Source organism: Thamnophis elegans, chromosome 2 (assembly GCF_009769535.1).
Source record: "Thamnophis elegans isolate rThaEle1 chromosome 2, rThaEle1.pri, whole genome shotgun sequence".
Taxonomy (NCBI): domain Eukaryota; kingdom Metazoa; phylum Chordata; class Lepidosauria; order Squamata; family Colubridae; genus Thamnophis; species Thamnophis elegans.
In genome coordinates, this window is record NC_045542.1 from 103,349,525 (window position 1) to 103,369,273 (window position 19,749).

General features: G+C 39.3%; 1 protein-coding gene across 1 annotated transcript; it reads right to left on the minus strand.

Annotated features, from left to right (window-relative positions):
- Positions 1-6,233: 6,233 nt before the first annotated feature.
- CISH (cytokine inducible SH2 containing protein) lies at positions 6,234-16,049 on the minus strand. Its single transcript, XM_032210494.1, has 3 exons — positions 15,198-16,049; positions 9,379-9,605; positions 6,234-8,535 (listed from the first exon to the last, which is right to left on the minus strand). Exons 1-3 carry the CDS (start codon positions 15,242-15,244, stop codon positions 8,033-8,035), a joined length of 777 nt encoding a protein of 258 aa, XP_032066385.1. The 5' UTR covers positions 15,245-16,049; the 3' UTR covers positions 6,234-8,032.
- Positions 16,050-19,749: the final 3,700 nt, after the last annotated feature.

Genomic DNA, 19,749 nt, shown 5'->3' on the forward strand with positions numbered 1-19,749 from the left:
TAAATCCCCATCCCTAATCCTCCCGACTTCCCAGGGCCCACACCTGGCACTGCCTTCTATCTAAAGTATCTTATGTTCGTATGGATTAAAAATAAAAGTAATATATTAAAGGAAAGAAAAAGAAAAAATAAAAAAAGGAAAAGAAAAAAGAAAAAAGAAAAAAAAAGAACTCTTTGTGTTAAGCTCAGCCCCCCATCTTTATCTATGCTTAAATAGTGTAAGTCATTCTATCTATATTTTATTCTCGTCTCTTGCTTCTTTGTTATTTACCCAGACCTCCTGTAGACTCTCCCGTTCCTCTTCCTTAACCTTGTATTCAGATAAACATTTATACAAATTTGTATAGACATCAATATACAATCTAGCTCAAAAATAATCCCTTCTAGTAAAATTTAAGCAGCGTGGATCGTTCCACATATTCAAATATTGCTTTACAGAAGAATAATCAAACTTTCCCTTCTAATAGGGTTTAAACAGCGTAAATAATCTTTCTTAACCTTATTTTCAAACAGTAATTCAAAATAATCTGACCAAACTTACTCTTCTTAGTGAACTTTAAGCAGCGTGGATCAAGTATTACTTTACACAAAAATCAGTTTGCATTCTATCTTAAAATGATCCCGACCAGCTTTCCCTTCTAATAGGATTTAAACAACGTAAATCATTCCGCATGCATTTTACCCTCATCCCTTGCTTCTCTGATATTTACCACTATCAAATTTATGCAGACATTAGTTTAAAATCTAGCTCAAAATAATTTCACCAAGCTTTCCCTTCTAATAAAAATTAAATAGCATGGATCATTCCACATATTCAAATAATACTTTCAACAAGAATCAGTTTACCTTCTGTTTTAAAATAATCTCGTCCAGCTTTCCCTTCTAACAGAATTTAAACAACATAAATCATTCTGCGTTCATTTTACATATATACATTCAGTATCACCCCACCAATATACGTAAATCATTCCGCATGCATTTTACCCTCATCCCTTGCTTCTCTGATATTTACCACTATCAAATTTATACAGACATTAGTTTAAAATCTAGCTCAAAATAATTTCACCAAGCTTTCCCTTCTAATAAAAATTAATTAGCATGGATCATTCCACCTGTTCAAATAATACTTTCAACAAGAATCAGTTTACCTTCTGTTTTAAAATAATCTCATCCAACTTTCCCTTCTAACAGAATTTAAACAACATAAATCATTCTGCATTCATTTTACATATATACATTCAGTATCACCCCACCAATAAGTTCCGCTTTTTCTACCGGAGAGAGGTCGCAAACCCCCATTCAATCCACAACTTTGGCGAGTAATTTAGAATGTCTAAATCCTCGATCTCCGCTTTTCTGCTTCTCCGAGGGAGGAAAAGCTACCCCCTCCATCTTGCAGCCATGTGGTCCGTTGCTTGCCTTCTCCTTCGACTTGTCTCTCCTCTTTTCCAAGTGAATCAGGAAGCCCCGCCTTCAAGATCTTGTAATAGAAGTCTCGAGCCTCCGAAACAGAATTGAGACGAAATCTTTGATTCTCAAATGTGACTGTAATACCGGCTGGAGCCTCCCATTTATATTGAATCTGATAATTTCTAAGCAGTTTAGTTAGGAAAGTATACTCCCTTCTTGCCTTTAACATCTGGAATGGTATTTCTTTAAAGACAATCAGATCCTGGCCATCAACTCGCAAACTATTATTATGAAACTTTTGCATAATCGCGTTTCTAGATTCTTTTGTGGAGAAATATATAATTATGTCCCTTGGGAGCTGTCGCTGTTCCGCTACCAACGAATTCTGGCGATAGATTTTCCGAATCTGCCAATCAAAGTTAAGTCCCGGGCTTCCCACCGCATGGCTGAGGGCTTCAACAAAGGTCTGTTTCAGATTCTCTCGCTCCTTTTCACGGAATCCTCTGACTCTTATTGCGAATGCCTTCTTATTAAAGTTTATCATAACGAGCTGTTCTTGAGTGTCTCTAATTTTTTCTTGTAATATTTGAATATTAGTAGTCAAATTAGAATTAGCCTCCTCCAAGCTTTCCAATTTATTCTCTATTTCAGCGGTATAATCTGACAGGGCAGACACGGCTGCAAACGTATTCGCCTTCATTTGGTCAATTTTAGACTTTAAATCACCATATAGCTCCAATACAAATTCCTTAATTTCTTGTTTAAAATCATTAAACATTTGAAAGAAAAATTCCTGTGTTAAGAATTCTCCAGTAGAGGGCGTAGGAGACAAGGGCTGCGATTCCAGTGTAAATTCTTTAAGTTCATTCATAGGTTCTTTAGGCACATTTGTAGAGAGACGCTTCGATTTTGACCTGGGTGCCATTATAAATAAACAAATAAACAACGCTTTCGCTCCCCTCTGTTTCCCCAAAAAAAAAAAAAAATTTATTTTGTTAAGGAGCGGTCTGCAGGAAGGTAAAACCGGCTAAGTACTTCCCCTATCAATCACCAACGGAGAGAAATTGCCATTTTGAAGTCCGTTTAAACAAAGAAGCCTCTAAGACAAATGGTGCTGGTGTTTAAGATAGTAATAAAAGCATAAATCTCACAGGGGTGGGACCCGCCCGTATTAATCCTAGCTTCAAACAACTTTGCTTTGTCCTGGGGGGGGGGATCGCCTGTTTAGGGCTGCAAAAAAAAGGCAGCTGAGAAGAACTGGCTGGAGATAAAGGCTCCGCTACGCTGGATCTAATCTCTGTCCACAGCCAAAAAAAGGAGAAAGGCTGTGAATTACGAATAGACCCTAGCACACAGAGCTACTCCCTGCCCCTTTATAGCCAAAAAGGGGTGATATCTATGATCTTATTTAGATATACAGACCAGATCTCTGAGAGGAGCTCGGTTGAGCCCTCCTCGGCGACAGGCTCCGCCCCCCCGGAAGTCCCCAGTTTTTTTCTTTTCTTGAACCCCCGACACTTTTAGTGTCATGAATGTTCTGTGTCTTCAACGTGAGGAAGAGAGCAGAAAGTGGGACACAAGCACAGCTTAGGCTCTGCTTCTTTAATTTCTACGTAATCTTTTAGTAATCTTTCCAAACATACTGAAGCTTTTATCATACAAACAGGGGCATCAGTATCCAAAACAGCTATGTATTCAAAGCAACTTAGCCTTCTACAAATGTAAAAGGGCTGGCCAAATAATGTTTGATTTGATGCCATTTTGACCATCATTTCTCCAAAGCTGCCTTCTGTATTGCGTGTCAGCCCATTGCACCATGCGGTCCGGGCTGCCATTCACTTGGGGGGGGGGCACGGGAGACGGAGTACCTGCACACCAGAGGGGATTGTTCTACTGCCACGCCAGATGCCTGACTCCCAGCTGATAGCTTGAACTGTTGTTTGGATTCGGAGCATGTGCACTGAGTCAATTCATTGGGTGATGATTAGAACGTGCTGGTGCCTCAAGGAGAACAATACAATCTAGACTTTGAGCTGCATGTTGGTTTGTTTATTCCTTGTTTGCCAAACCGGAACCTGACATTGCATCTACATCCCTCACTTCTAACAATCAAGCAACCACTTTGTTTTGCTTCTATCTGCTTTGGAATTTCAGTCTGTTTCTAAAGAATTTCCCTATGAGAAAGGATGAAGAGAAGGCTTTCCTACAGTTGTAGCTGAATGGGCCTCCTAAGCTGGTGGCTCCAGCCTTCCCACCTTTCTCCTGCTTTAGCTGTTCAAAGCTTCTAGTCTGCACATCCTGGGAGATGACACCCACTTTCACCCTCCACCTCCACTTTAAAAAGTGGGTGCTAGAAGGGGGATGGGCATGTAAGGAATGCTGTGAGCTCTGCCACACTTGGCTAGTTCCTTCTGATTATATGGGCTGTCTGGCTTTTGTTAAACACTTAACTGGCAGGAGATGGATGCTTGTGGAGATTTATTTCATTATGATCTCACGTAGTTCTTGATATCCTGGTCTTACCTAATTCATGCCCATATGTGAAGTTTCTGTGATCATCATGGATGGAGGAATCTTCCCAGATTAGGTTAATAGCTTGCAGTTAGCCTTGGTTTATTAGATGATTACTTCCTTACTTAAATTTTGGGGGCACAACAGCTCTGTTTGATGGCTGTTTGTTGACCTTTGGGAGCACATGCAAGTCTTTGAATCTTGTTCCTTTTCCTCTCCATTTCTTGCTTTGTTGGAAGTGTTTCTAGCAGGTGAAGCTAGGCAAAATCACACCAGATACCTGTACAATTAGCACAGGAGTCTCCCAGGATTGTGTGCTCTCTCTCCACTTCTCTCTATGCACCAATGACTGCATCTCAAAGGATCCCTCTGTTAAAGTCCTGAAGTTTGCAGATGATACAACAGTGATTAGTCTCATTCGAGACAACGATGAATCTGCATACAGATGGGAGGTTGAACAACTAGCTTTGTAGTGCAATCAGAACAATCTTGATCTAAATACACTCAAAACCATATAAATGGTGGTAGATTTTAGGAGAAACCCTCCCACACTACCACCTCTTGCAATATTAGGCAACACAGTATCAACAGTACAGATCTTCAAGTTCTATCGTATCTCAAGACTTAAAATGGACACTTAGCATCAACAACATCATTAAAAAGGCACAACAAATAATGTTCTTTCTCTGCCAACTCAGAAAGTTCTAACTGCCCAAAGAGCTGCTGATTCTGTTGTACAGAGGAATTATTGAGTCTGTCATCTGCACCTCTATAACTGTCTGATTTGGCTCTGCAGCCAAACAAGATAGACACAGACTTCAACAGATAATTAGAACTGCAGAAACAATTGCAACTAGGCTGCCTTCCTTTGAGGACCTGCATACTGCATGAGTCAGAGGACTCATCCTACCTAGTACCTATCTCTTCCCACATGACTATAACCATGTTGCTTATATCTTTACAATTTATATTGTTTTATTTGTTTCCTTTTATGATTTGATTGCTTATTAGTAACCTATTAGTAACCTATGACTAAAAAGGGGTGGTGGTTCAGTGGCTAAGATGCTGAGCTTGTCAATCAGAATGATTGGCAGTTCAAATTCCTAGTGCCACATAACGGAGTGAGCTCCTGTTATTTGTCCCAGTTTCTGCCAACCTAGCAGTTCGAAAGCATGTAAAAATGCAAATAGAAAAATAGGGACCACCTTTAGTGGGAAGGTAACATTATTCCGTGCACCTTCGGTGTTTAATCATGGCGGCCACATGACCACAGAGACGTCTTTGAACAATGCTGGCTCTTCAGTTTTGAAACGGAGATGAGCACCACCCCCTAGAGTCAGGAATGATTAGCACATACTGTATGTGTGAGGGGAACCCTTACCTTAACCTAACCTAACCTATGACTATCACGAAGTGTTGTATCTTATGATACTTGATGAATGTATTCTATTTTATTTTTCTTTATGTACACTAAGAGCATATGTACTAAAGACAAATTCCTTGTGTGTCCAACTATACTTGGTCAATAATGAATTCTATTATCTGCAAGGACCATATCTGGAAGGGATGGCTTGGTTGCCTTGCAGATTGTAGGTACTAGGGAGTTTTGAACATTGTTTCAGCATTGTTTTTTAGATGTGTATGGGACTTTTTTCAGCTATTTCTCACTCCAGGTCTGTCCAGATCTATGATGACTTGAGTTTAAGTGTCCCCATAACACAATGTAGTGCTATGTAGTCAGTGTAACCTTGTTCTTGACCTGGTTTAATCGATTGTAGTCTTATTAAGTTGGTTGACAAGATCAGTTAACCAATCATTTTGGTATTCCTGCAGCATGCTTAATCCCTCCAACCCCAGCAAAATTGTCCAGTTGTGGAAATAGGACCATAGTACTATCATCATAAATGCTAGTATTACCAAGTTAGCCTTATTGTTTTGGATTTTAATTTCCATTTCCAGCCACCCAGCCACCCTACTTGATAGTGTGGGATTGAGGGAGTTCTAGTCCAGACTATGTGGAAGGCACCGGGTTGCCATCCTGTGGCTAATTTCCTTGGTATTTTTCATATCTGGTTCCTCTACGTCATGCACAGCAACAGCAGGTAGTCCATGTGTGCAGAGGGATCACTGATCTAATTCTTCCCTTTGGGGATCACTGCAGCACCTCTCAATTTTTTTTACCTCAGGAAAAAGCACTCCAACATTTAAAATTGCAAGATTAGCAGGTGTATTTGATGTATTCACTTCTATACTTCCAAGAAATGGCTAAAAATTAATTGTGCATGCGATTGGAAGAAAATAATGCTTTAAACATTTTTAGTATTTAAAAGTATCATTTATTATGTTTTTTTGTTTTGTTTTTAATATATATTCTCCCATTCATTTGCCCTTGTTCCAGAAATGGAGAGCATTGTGATCAACCAGACATCTCTCTCTCTCACACACACACACAGAGTCAGTTATCAAAGTATCTAAAATAAAATCATACATACAACAAATTCTGAAAAAAACATGAGAAGAAGTGGACACTGACTAAATATCCCAAGCCACGTTGGATTGCTGAAGGAGCATACTGCTCCTTTTGTTTCAAGTTGTATCTAGGGCAGCGTCAGATATGCTGGGAATACACCACCCAGAATTCTCCACCAGCAGGGCCAATTATAATTCAGGATGTTGTAGTCCCACATTTGAAGAGTGGCAGGTTAGAAAAGACTGCCCTAGAATTTTATCCCTTCCTGGAGCTCACACATGTAGCAGAGGTATTCACTGTTGAACTATAAAACCATGAAAATATGTATAACTCTCCTGAGGATTTCACATATAATGAAGGACAGTCTTTTGACAACACAAATTTTCCACCCTCAGCTACTGTTATTGTAAGACAGAGGAAGGAATGGAAGGCAGAATTAATGCCAATAATGCTTTCTTAGCCTTATACAACCTTATGCAACTGTAGTGTCTTAACTTCCGACCTAACAAATAAGGTGCATCAGCGCAACTGGAAAAGATGGAAGCTGGAGTGACACTTAATTCCTGCTATCTTCTCTGCCCTGTGGACAAGCATCAGAATCAAAGAAGGCAAGTACTCACAAGGAAAAATGGTGGTAAATAAGGTATCAGTATTGTGTTCTCCCTGAAGCTCCTTTGTGCTAATACAGCAATAATGCGGGTTAACAATAATGCAGCTAACAAGTTGACACCAATGTGATAATAGGATAAAAATCGCCCCGTTTCCTGAATTTTCCCTCCAAAAGATATAAACAAAATGCTACAGAAATGAAGTTTCAGGATGTGGCCATTTTTCCAAGGACATTATGCTTCATAAGACAGATACTGTAATTTTAACAAATCATCATTTGGATTTAACTGATTCAAATTAGGAAGAGCCTCTTCAAAAAGGGAGAGAAAAGAGGGTTTACTAATCCAAGCTCAATAAACTTGAATAAGTTTATCTCTTTGTCAATCTAATGGGAACTGAAGTCTGGATGTTGATTGTAACTGGAATCAAACTTTTATACACTTCCAATATTATTTATCTTATATCTGAGTATGAATACAACAAGACAGGTTATAGAGTAGCCAATGGCCAGAAGACTTCATTCAAGTTCATAATGAACTAACACAAGACTGTCTCATGTAGTTATGGTTTGAGTCCATCTTTAAATAATTTGCTTGCAAAAGTAAAAGAAAGATATTCAATTTATATGTTCTCAGAAATAGCAAAAAAAAAAAGAGTACCATGGGAATAAATAATACAGTTCTGAGGCTTGAACATTCCTGGCGCAGTTGTGACTGCCCAATTCAAGTAGTCTGCACATGCCAAGAATAGTTCCTTTCTGCAGAGAAAGAAGAGAAACGCCATCTTGAGCTTTTGGCCTTGGATTTGTGTACCTTGTGCATACTGCCTCCTCCATGGCATGAAAATGAATTTAAGTAACAGAGAAAAATAAGGGAGAGGATGGTGGGAAAAAAAGTCTCTTCCTTTTTGCAATTTAATATACTGTGCCCACTTAAGTACATAACCTCATCAATGTATCAAAGTCAATCTGTTGCCAGAATTTGATGTTTTTCAACATTATTTCAGTGGCTTGTCCCAATCAGACTGGCTGCCTTTAAAGTTGAAAAGGGTACTGCTTCAAATAGTCCTTCATTCTCTTTGGTAGAGGCAATTGGTCTGTCTTTCCAGTGCATCGATTGATCTGTAGTCGGCAGAGGTGCTGCAGGCTGGGGGCAATGTCCTTGCGGCTGAGTGCCCGGATGAGCTTCAGATGTACTGCTGTTGCTATCAACTCCTTTTGTGGGAGAGGCAAAGGCATGGGAGGCGGGTAGGGAGCATCACTCTTGCTCTCCACAGTACAAGAAAGAACATAATGCTGGATGAGACTAACCACATCTGGGAAGGCCAAAACCCGAGGTTTGGAGAGGCAATTGGAATCTAACTGGAACTTGCTATCAGCGTATTCAATGCGTACATTGGTAGGGCCTCTATTGGTCTTTACGGATAGCGTGAACAGGTAGCTGGGATGAGCACTGTCCCGTACCAGAAAAGTCCCCTCTGGCATCTTCTGGAGTTGCTGCTTGGCTTCATTGGCTGTAATAGAACCCCAATACCAGCCTGGAAGAGAATCCCAGAAAAGACACGGATAAGGACAAACTATTCATTTAAAAAAAGAAAAGAAAAAGAAATATTTATTGATGCATTTTCTATTTTATTAACATATGTAAAGTAAAGGTAAAGGTTCCCCTCACACATGTGTTAGTCGTTCCTGACTCTAGAGGGTAGTGCTCATCTCCGTTTCAAAGCTGAAGAGCCAGTGATGTCTGAAGATGTCTCTGTGGCCGCCATGACTACACACCGAAGGCGCGCGGAACGCTGTTACCTTCCCATCAAAGTGGTCCCTATTTTTCTACTTGCATTTTTATGTGCTTTTGAATTGCTAGGTTGGCAGAAGCTGGGACAAGTAATGGGAGCTCACTCTGTTAGGTGACGCTAGGGATTTGAACCGCCAAACTGCCAATCTTTCTGATCGACAAGCTCCGCGTCTTATCCACTGCGTCCTTACTTATTAACATATGTACATACATATATTTGTGAACTCAAGTGGCAGTTATTGTACACTCCCCCTCTCTAAGCAGTCTTGTTTAGTCACTATCATAATGGGAAGTATCACAGATATTTACAAAGGCATTTATGAAGTCAGCTTTGGGATGATATATTCAAGGAGCTGTGGAAGTGGTCCCTGAGTTAAGTGCGGCCTGCTTGCAGACAAAGAGCTATGGAATTGTAGCCCCAGACAACCATATTGGGGAGTTTGCATTTTTTGGAATTCTGCTCTTTAAAATCCAGGCTGCCCTAAAGGTGATATAGATGCTTTCCTCAGTAGCAAGGAAATGTGCACTTCAACAATATACAACAGGTTCTTATTCCAAAAGTCAAAAGTATCAGTTGGATCCTTACCAGATTCTCTCAGAAATGAAAACGTTCTGGCAATGCATAGCAGATCCTCCTCTGGGTCTCGTGTTTGAGGTGAGTTGGTTTCAAGTCTGGGCATTACCAAGGGAGGGGCAGACTGTTCTTGGAAGGATGTGACTGATAGAGGCTGCATGACCTGTTCTGACACATTCACTGCAAGGCCTTCAATGGGTAGCCTTCGGAGTTTCTCCTCTGAGACCAAAGGATAGGATCTGAAAAGAAGAGAATTTGGGGATTATTCCTTTTCTAGATGAAATGGATGCATCATTGAACACAACATCACTACATACACATTGGATCGTGCAGTTAAGTACACATTAGAGTTCATTTCCACAAACAAGGCAACCGTATTCATGGCAGTCACGCATTTAAAGCAAAGCAAAGAGGATAACTGGGCTCAGGATTCTTTGCTCTTTTTATCCTTACAGAAGTTACTCACTTATCAGTCCTTTTATTTTGAAAATGAGACAGTGTTTTAGTGTTTTCCAATAGGTAAAATTTGGATAAAATTTAAAAATCCATCTTAATGCTTTGCAAATACTACAAACAGATAAAGGAAAAAAACACAATGTAGATTCTTGGAAAGCACACCACCCTCCTAGTAATTTTTTAAAAAATTATTTGTTTCCAATATTTTAAAAGTTTCTGATTTTTAAAAGACCATCTTACCTGAATCAGACAATCACTAAATTCATTATTCACAATAACAAATGTAGGAACATGTGGGAGCCAGCCACAAAGTAAAAAAAAAAAAATCTCTATGCTAAACTATCATCCTATAGTTTATATTTCCTGGTTTTCCTTTGTGAAGGTTATGCATATTTTCTCTAAAGGATATTCTACTTAGGGCAATGGAACTTTCCATTGGACTTTTAGTGATATTCTTGGCTTCTCTGCAATTTTAAGATAATTCCCAAATTTAATTTAATAAGGAAGTATAACATTATGATAGATATACTAGTGTTTGGAAGGATTCCTTCCAAAAATTGGTATTAAAATAAATGTGATTATTTAATAGAGTGTAAATGAAAGATGAAGGTCTCTCTCATGGGATGATCTGAAATGGCAATTTATAGGCCATTTATATAGACCCACCTTTGTACCCTGATAATAACCCTATGATGCCTCCAACTCCATGAACAGCTGGTCTCCTGTACCACTCCTCCTGTCCAATCCTCAATAGTAGCACTCAACCTTATGGAGTTGCCAGGAAGCAAATATCAGATGGTAGCAATTGACTCTCTTTGCAGCTGAATGCTTGACAATCTAGTTTCAGGCAAACACATTGCCACATAGTGACTTTTAAGGAGCCACTTAAACATTCCAGATTGTGTGAAACTGCCTTAGTGTTTTAAAGAATCATTTTTACACTATACGCCAATCTGTAACTTTATCTAAGATGTGACAGGATATTTTTGGACACCATGAATTTCAAACAACTTTCACACAGTTGTATTTTGCTATTGGCACTTTCTCTCCTACCCCATAAATGCATTAACAATTATTTCCAACGGCTCACAAGACTGGAAATATTGCATTAATAGAAACTTGATCATTCACTCCCTCAGTTTACTTATCATTCAACCTTGTAAACACAACGGGCCCACAAGTAACAGTACTATACTTTCTGCTTTACTTACAGTTTATAGTTTCTCTTTTGAATAGTTAAAATAATACCACAGTACTGATTGTGTGCAATATGAATATGTTACCAATGAAAACAAGGATTAAATGTCTATTCTATGCTATCTCCTATTTTCTTTTCCTTCCCTCTGTTCAGCCTTTTTCTTTTCTCTGCAATTATTCCAGTATGAACTCAATACTCAAGTTCAACTATAGGTCAAGTAAAAGCAGAAATAAAATAAAACCATCCATTAGGAACCGAAACTTTCTTATTAAGAAATTAAATTCACCACTTCCTGACTAATAAGCATTTTTCATCTCACTAAAATGGAAAATGAGAACTCAAAAATCACTTCTAGAAAACACTTCCTGGTGTCTAGCGAGAAAGGAGATGCAATGATAAATGTAATTAAAAATCAACCTCTAGATAAAATCTGGAATAATTAAAATGCTACACACTGAAATTCAACTTGTGTCCACAAACTTGATATAGATTTCTTTCCATTTAAGAAATGGTATCTATATTCAGTATCCTAATTGGGTTAAATGAAATAGCTGCTTCTATTTCAGATTCTGTTGCTGATTTTAGTAAAAGTATCTACATCAGGGGTGTCAAACTCAATTTCATTGTGGGCCGCATCAGAGTTTTGTTTGATTTTAGGGGGATGGGGTGGGTGTGGCCAGTTCGATGTCACTCATGTCGGGGTGCCTATGGTGGCCGAAGCGCTCTGCCAGTGAAAACAGGCTCCCGAGCTCCCTTTCTGGCTGCGACAGCCTCCTACAACCCTCTGCCAGTGAAAATGGAGCTTGCAGGGGGGCTGCACATGGCCCTCCCAAGCTCCATTTTTGCTGGCAGAGGCATTGTGGGCCAGTCCTTTGCTGTTTCCAGGGCGGCCCCAAGGCCAGATCTAAGCAGCTCACGGGCCTTGAATTTGACACTCCTGATCTACATTCATTCAGGCAATTGGGTGTCTCTCTCTCTCTCTCTCTCTCTCTCTCTCTCTCTCTCTCTCTCTCTCTCTCTCTCTCTCTCTCTCTCTCTCTCTCTCTCTCCCCCCTCCCTCCCTCCCTCCCTCCCTCCCTCTCCCCTCTCCCTCTCTCTCTCTCCCCCCTACCTCACACACAGACACACACACCTCTCTATCTTTAGTTCTCTAAAGTGGATATGATTCACAGGCAGGAAAACAAGACATAAATGAGTCAACAAAATATACAGTAGGGATGAAAGATTTCCAGACCATTTCTTCAGAAAGGACTGTCATTAATCCTCAAATAATTCTGCAAAGGATAACCCATGAAGATCACTGCTGCTATTCCTAGGATCTTTGGGGATTTGGGGTCTTTGAAATTATGTTGGTGCTGTCGTTTTGGAGCAATCATGTTTTCACCTGAGGCTTTAAACCTTACCCATTTTGTCCCCGAGAACAAAATTTATATCTGAGACAAAATTTAACCTTTTCCTCTTATTAATCTTCTACAACACTTTGGTCTATTTCAGGTGTCTTGACTTTTCTACTCATTATAGTCTCCATTTACTGCTCATATTCTGTAAGCCTTTATAAATACCTAAAGCTGTAATTGTTACAAAGACACATCTTTCAATGAAATCTTCCTTTATTTCCTTAACATCTAATATTTCAGGAGCAGAAGAAAGGAACCAGAATAATCATGAATCTGCTCTTATCGGTGGTTTTCAGTGCCATTTGCCCACCCTCTCCCAACATGGACGCTTCATGTACACCATTTAAAGTCATTCTTCTTTCCATCACTATTGCTGCTCTGTAAATGAATGTTCATAGTCGTGAACAAGTGGAAACAAACTGAAATAATTATACTGTCTCACTCCCACAATTAATGAGGCAAGTAGTATGGTTGGCACTGGTAATCTCAGGGCTTCCTTGCCAAAAGGGGAAGAGGGCACATGCCACTGTAAACCATCTTATTTTCTTGAGTGAATAAATTTCTTGGCTGGGGATTCTCTGAGTAAAAACTCTCCTGGATAACTAGTGAGAGAAAAGAGCCTCTTGTTTGCTCATGTAACTGTAAAATAAGGGAGTTAAAAGTTGTATTAAAACCAAACTAGTTACAAGTTCATTTTAATTATTTTTGGGGTGAGGGACTTGCTATCGGTGTATTCAATGTGTACATTGGTAGGGCCTCTGTTGGTCTTTACAGATAGTGTTTCTTGTTTTCTTTGATTTTAGGGCCTTGATCTATATGCTGCAAGCAATGAACCGCTTGGGGCTCAATAGTTCCACAGTTTATAGGAGGAGGGTTTGGTTCCTTGGTGTGGGGAAAGGAGGAGGAAAAGGAAACAGCAGATTTGTTCTTCATTAAATGGCAGGACATAACAAAGTTGTGAGACGGAAATTGTATATATAGAAGTATCCACTGTGAATATGAAAAAGACTGCCGAGTTGTAGGTTAGGAAACATCATAAAGTGAATTGACTATATGACACAGTGGCTATCAATACTGAATTATGCAACCACAGTAAGAGAACCTTCCAGGGGAAGGCTCCACTGCAACCAAAACAGCTTCAGGACAAGCTGCTGAATAACAAACAGAACTGTCAAGTTGAAGATTGACAGAACCAGAAAAGTGTGTACACCAGGGTGAAAAAACATCTGCTGCAGTTGGCAAAGTTGGCCTTAAAAATATTCAAATTCAAATCCCCGTGCAGCCAGAAAGTTTACTGGAGGTTACTAGGCCCTTCTCATTTTCACTGTGATAATATACTGTATACCACTCCAGAGCTGTGTTTCTCAACTTTGAAAACTTTACGCTGTCTGGAGTTCAATTCCCAGAATTCTGCAGCCAGCCATGTTGGTTGGGGAATTCTGGGAACTGAAATTTACACATCTTAAATAGCCAAAGTTGAGAAACCCAGCTCTAGAGAGTACAATGCATCCAAAGTGATACATTAGCTCAGGAAGCAATTAAATGTTGAAGCAAGAGAGGGACATACAGAAATCATGTAACTACTATGTTCTACTAACATAACCACTACCACAATTAAAATACAACTTTACAGTACATGCCTAAGTAAGCCTGATGTAATTTAGCATAGTGTTTCCAGGATGGTGTGTATAAATCTATAACTTTAATCTAGCATTAATTGAGAAGCAGATATAGTATAAAAAGCATAACATGGATTCCGAATATAAAAAACAAACAAATGTGTGTCTGATATAATAAAACAAAAGCCCAAAGGAAAACTCCAATTTTTGTAACATTTAATAAATTTAAAAAAAATCTTATTTAGAACAGCTTTAAATGGCCAACAACTTTTAGTAGTTTGTTGGACCTGCCATATAAGATTCAATGAACCAATGTAATTATTTTGTTTATAAATGACCTGAAGGAACAATAAATGTTAGGCTTGGTAAACATATAAATACACAGAATTTGTGATTACAAACATTTATAATAATAAGAGAAGAACCTAAAAAAGATTAAACTGTAGGCAAAAAAGACCCAGTTAATCCAATGTGTATTACCCCAAGGGCAGCATTTCTGTACATGATTATTTACAAGTCGTTTCGATGGCGAATAGTCACACTGGAACAAACATTGTAAGTTTGACTTCTCACTCACCTATTATCCACTGCCATAATATGTGTAGGTTTATTCTATCATAACAAATGGCTTGGCATTTCAGGTATCCCTGCTATTCAAAGCAAAGTGCTTTGGCCCAGTTCAGACCTGGAATTCTCCTTTTCTTGATGGTTGCCCCACCTTCTTTTCAGCTCAGTTAGATTTATAGACATTTCACTTCAGAAGACATACATACAGGAAGGCCTTTTTAATTTTTCTATTTCTTTATAACTACCTAATAAATGCTCGTTTTGAAAGATCTCTAAATGCAGTAGTGCGCACACAGCTAGCCACTATGGCGTTTTGCTTCAAATGAAAAAGTACAGAAAATGTGAAGACTCTTGACAGGTTAGAAATGACCATCAGAGCTGATTTGAATGGAAGCCCATAATTTTACAAAAAAAAAACAGGGCAGGAGAATACATTTGCTGTCCTTTTCTTGGGGTTGTCTAAGTGTAAAATCCTAGACAGCTGGAGTAAACTGTCACTGAAAACAGGGCTGACTTCGGAGCAAGCTTTCAGAGGATTCCACTTGTCTCTGTGTGTGTGTGTTTTAAAAAGTCATTGTTTGTAAGGAAACTTACCCTTGAACGCAGAGGATCATGTCACTCCAAGACTCAGGAAAGAGCATCAAATCCTCAGAGAAATTGGGGGGGGGGGACCGCGCTCCTTCTTTTGTTCCCAAACAGAAAGCTGCCACAGTCCGTCCGAAAGTTACCAGAAATCCAGAAGTGTCCCAAAAAAGCTTTCTTGTGAAATGCACTCAAGAATCACCCCCAGAAAATAAGCTGCAGGTAGCTCCAGAGAAATCTTCTCCGCACCAAGATCGTAGCTCTTTTCTTGTAAACTCCCGGCTGAGCTTTAAAACATGACAATGTTTTAAATGTATTACGTTCACCCGCTTTTAAAAACAATCTCCTCGGTGGCGTGGAAAGTCGCCGCGAATAAAAACTAGAATAAAAAATAATAAATACCTGTCTGAATAAATAAATAACCTCGCGTAAAAAGAAAAAAAAAGTTCGGGGAGAAGCGCAGAGCCGGACACCCAGCCACCGTTCGCCTCGACGCCGGCTCTTGAAGAAATGCGGATTGCGGGGAGCGGAAGGGGAGAACCACTACTCCGTAATCTTTTGTTTGCGCCCTATTAATCTATTCCAGGAAGTGATGGATTCCTGGAATTGTATTGTATTCACACCAGTGTTCCGACAGGCGCGCACCCAAAAAAAGAGAAAGAGAAGTATAAATAGAAGGGGCCGTTCGAGGCACCTTCGTTTCAGGCTTGCGGTCGCCTAAGGTCAGGAATAATCCCCTCTCCAAAAAGGCATTCCTCGGCTGGAAAGGGAAGCGCGTGAAGAGATCTGCGCCGAATGGTTTGAAAACTTGCGTGTTTTTCGTTTTTAATTCAAGCGCTGCCTCCGCTCGCTCTCTCCGTTCAAGGAAATACCTTTGATAGATTTCCAAGAACTTTCCAGGAAAGCGGGGCGGGCTGCTCTCCTTCTGCCAATCGGAGCGAAGGAGGGCAGGGCCGGGCGACCGAAGGCCCGCCAATCAGCAGCGGATGACGCGCGATGCTGCAGTTACCCAGGCCCTGTAGGGCTAGTGAGAAACCCGCAGGCCGGTGCTGAGTCCCAGGAAAAGCGGGGGTGGGGTGGGGAGCTAAAACCAGCAGAAAGCCGCGAGGCGCCGCTCGCCATGTGGCCGGCGAGGGTGGGCGCTGACTCTCCTTTGCCCGCCGCCCGAAGGCAAAAAGTCTGATCGGGGAGGGCAACAGCGGAGTCCACCATCGCTCGCCTTTGACAGGCAGGAGAACAAAGGCTGCTTTCTTTAAGAGCTGATAGCCTTCCTCCAAACTTTTCTTATCGGGCATGAGTTTTTGGCACCCATTATTCTCCGTTGAACAATAATAAATATCAAACCTTCTGGTGGGGTGCGAGACATTTCAGCCAAGAGATCCTGGTGAAAAGCAGCCGCCTTCGCCCAATCCTTCCTTTCCGAATGCACATTCGGTTTATGCATTCCTTTCTTTTTAGGAATACACCCAGAGTTTATTTTCATTTATCCTTTTATCTTTTAAAACGATGAAAAACCAGGAAGGAACATCCTAGAATAATTCGGTAGCTCCTATAAATGAAAGTGAATGTATAGAGTAGAGTAGAATTTCTTACTGTACAAGTGTGATTGGACACACAAGAAATTTGTTTTTGATGCATATGCGCTCAGGGTACATAAAAAGACAAGATACATTCGTCAAGAATCATAAGATATAACACTTAATGATAGTCATGGGGTACAAATAAGCAATCAGGAAACAATATCAATATAAATCATAAGGATACAAGCATCAAAGTTACAGTCCTGCAGTCATAAGTGGGAGGAGATGGGTGATAGGAACGATGCGAAGACTAATAGCAATAGTAATGCAGCCTTAGTGAATGGTTTGACAGTAGAGAGGGAATTATTTATTTAGCAGAGTGATGGCGTACTGTATTGGGGACTTCTGTGAAAAACAATTAGGAATGATAGCCCGATCCTCCTAACTTGTAGGAGCTCATTCACAGCAGAACCTTAAGGCTATTTTATCTCCAGACATCCCAGAAATTCAGTATGGTGCACCACAGAACAATTCCATGATCCTGGATTATGTGTATTTCATGGTGCAATTCAAGGACAATTGGTTGTCAGGCAAAATATGCCAGCCTATTTCTTTCCAATCCAATGACTTCCTGCACCACAAGGCAGGATTCTCAAAAGGATTGAGTTCCCTAGCTGGATATTCAATTTCATTGTACACATGTTGTGCATTGACAATAAAGGTTTGATTTGATTTGGCCTTCAGAGAGGGAATTCTTCCTCCCAGAACAGGCTAAAAACCACAAGAATTTCCTCTCAAGTCCTCCTCTTCAAGTTTCAAAGCCACAATTCTTAAATTTGTTTTGTTTTTGTTTTTCTAGAAATTGAAGGGGATTGTAATTTTTCACTTGATTTAGGAAACAAACCAAATAGTTTTGGGCAAATCCTGGTAAAGGATTGTTGCTGTCAAGACTCTTGGGTAAAACAAGGGTTTTGAAGTGGGGGATTTTGACAGTATTCAAAAGCTGGAAAAGGGCTGATTGAGTCCAAGTGTTAAAGAATGGCTAAAATATGGGATGGGTGCTTCAAAAGTAACTCTGATGTAGATTCCATAAAGCAAATTGCTACTATGCATTGGATTGTAACACATTTGTTTTTCATGGGATTGTAAGTGCCAATCTCCCTGATGTAGAAAAGTTAGCTATTTACTATAATATGTGTGAATGATTAACAGTTCTTATACAGTAGGATACTGTTTTCCTTTTAATGTTAATTTTTTTTAACAAGTCAGTTTTCAAGGATTCCAACACAGTAGTCCCTTCCAAATGTGCCCTTGGAGATGACGCTAATGGTAATGGTTTCAGTGTCCAGCACAGGTTGGGATCCAAATACTTCTGTGTTTGTTGGGGAATGGTTTATTTTATGGGTCCAGTTGCATGGAGCATGGATTTAAATTCCATAACTAGAAACTACATTTTGGAAGAAAAATTAGTGAATAATCTTGTACAAGTAGGACAACCATGATTAATGAGGTAAACTTAGCCAGATAGAGTCCTATGGAGTGAGACAAGCTGCTATATGTAAATGGAACCTGTTTTGTCCTAAATGCCTGTAAATATGCATGTTTCTCTGACTCTATAATATAAATTATAGAGATACACCACTTATATAAACAGATGAGAAATAATGGTTGCAACCAACATACATCATAACCACTTAAATCCTAACATCATCTGGTCCTTATTTAACCTACCCTAGAAGATCCCAACCCTGTTGGCACCAGCTGTCCAGTGTCCTTCCACTACTGAAATATAGTAATCAGCTGTTTGCACCAGTGAAGATACTGTATCTTTTTAGCTTATTACTTTTCTTTATATTGATTTTGGACTGTAAGAAAATATTAGAGCAGTATGAGTTAATGTTATCTGACTAATTAAACACCAGATATTCTCATAAACTAGAACAGAGATGATTTAGTATTGCCAGATCGATCCTGGAGATTAGTTGTTCAAATACAACAATTTATTATTGAAATCAAACTGGCAGCTTAGAATGATTACCAGGACATAAGAAAGCTTTACTATTTCCTGGAGCTCTATTTGGGGGGCTCTTTTCTCTTAACCTCAATTAGATAGCAAATTAGCTGGTGCTTTTTTAAAAAATATTCACACTAAAAGAAAAAGATCCGACTAATCATCTGGAAAAGGGTCTGTGTGAATTTAATTACAAGCACTGCAACTGCAATTTATTTGCAAACTCAACATAACCTGCAATCACAATTTTCATTTCAAAGTATATATTTTGAATTTTAAATGTATTATGCCTTAGTGTTATGATCATCCCAGTTTATTATGGATAGAAAAAAACACGTTGCCTTTGTGTATTTTCTAGGCATGCCACCAAGTGCCATTTAGAAGTAAAAATCTGAAAAATGACTTTTCTAAGTACAAATGGAGTATTTATAAATCCAGACATCAATACTTGTTACAGCTGAAACTTTAGTAGATACAGTAAAAACTCAACTTCGGGGCTGATGTTATTATTTTCAGAGTAGGTTTCTATCTGATTTTGAAACCTCCCACCTTCTGTTGGCTCTAATTAAAGAATGTAAGCTTTTGTGTTCATCAAGCAGAATGAAATGGCAGCGTCATATTTTGTAACAGATGTTAGTTCAATTCTATATTTGTTTCAATACCTGATGCTGAGAATAATATTGACTTGGGAATTACCTGCACCATTGGATAACTCAAGTTGCCAGGTGTAGTCTCATAATCTGATTATTTACTTACTACCTCTTTCAGTTTGCTGTCTTCTTTTTCAACATGAAAAAAGATCTGACCTAATTTGGGATTATTTATTTTTTTATTTGCTGCTTTTTGTGCTTTATTGTCTGAGGACGTCAAAACTTAGAAAAGAATAAATCTTTCATAATTTTAATACATTACGATTGTGGTCAATAGTTCAAACAAATGCCATTAGAAATAAATTTTATTATCAACCTTCTGAGAAGCTCAAAGTAGCACTGCTGAAAACTCAAAAAAAGGAGAGCTAAGGGATCCTTCTTAA

Coding starts and splice junctions, on each gene's coding strand:
- CISH (XM_032210494.1), bottom strand. CDS start 15,244: ATGCTCTTTCCTGAGTCTTGGAGTGACATGATCCTCTGCGTTCAAGG. Junction 9,606..15,197: donor ATGATCCTCTGCGTTCAAGG/GTAAGTTTCCTT, acceptor TCTTCTTTTCAG/ATCCTATCCTTTGGTCTCAG. Junction 8,536..9,378: donor TTCATTTCTGAGAGAATCTG/GTAAGGATCCAA, acceptor ATTCTCTTCCAG/GCTGGTATTGGGGTTCTATT.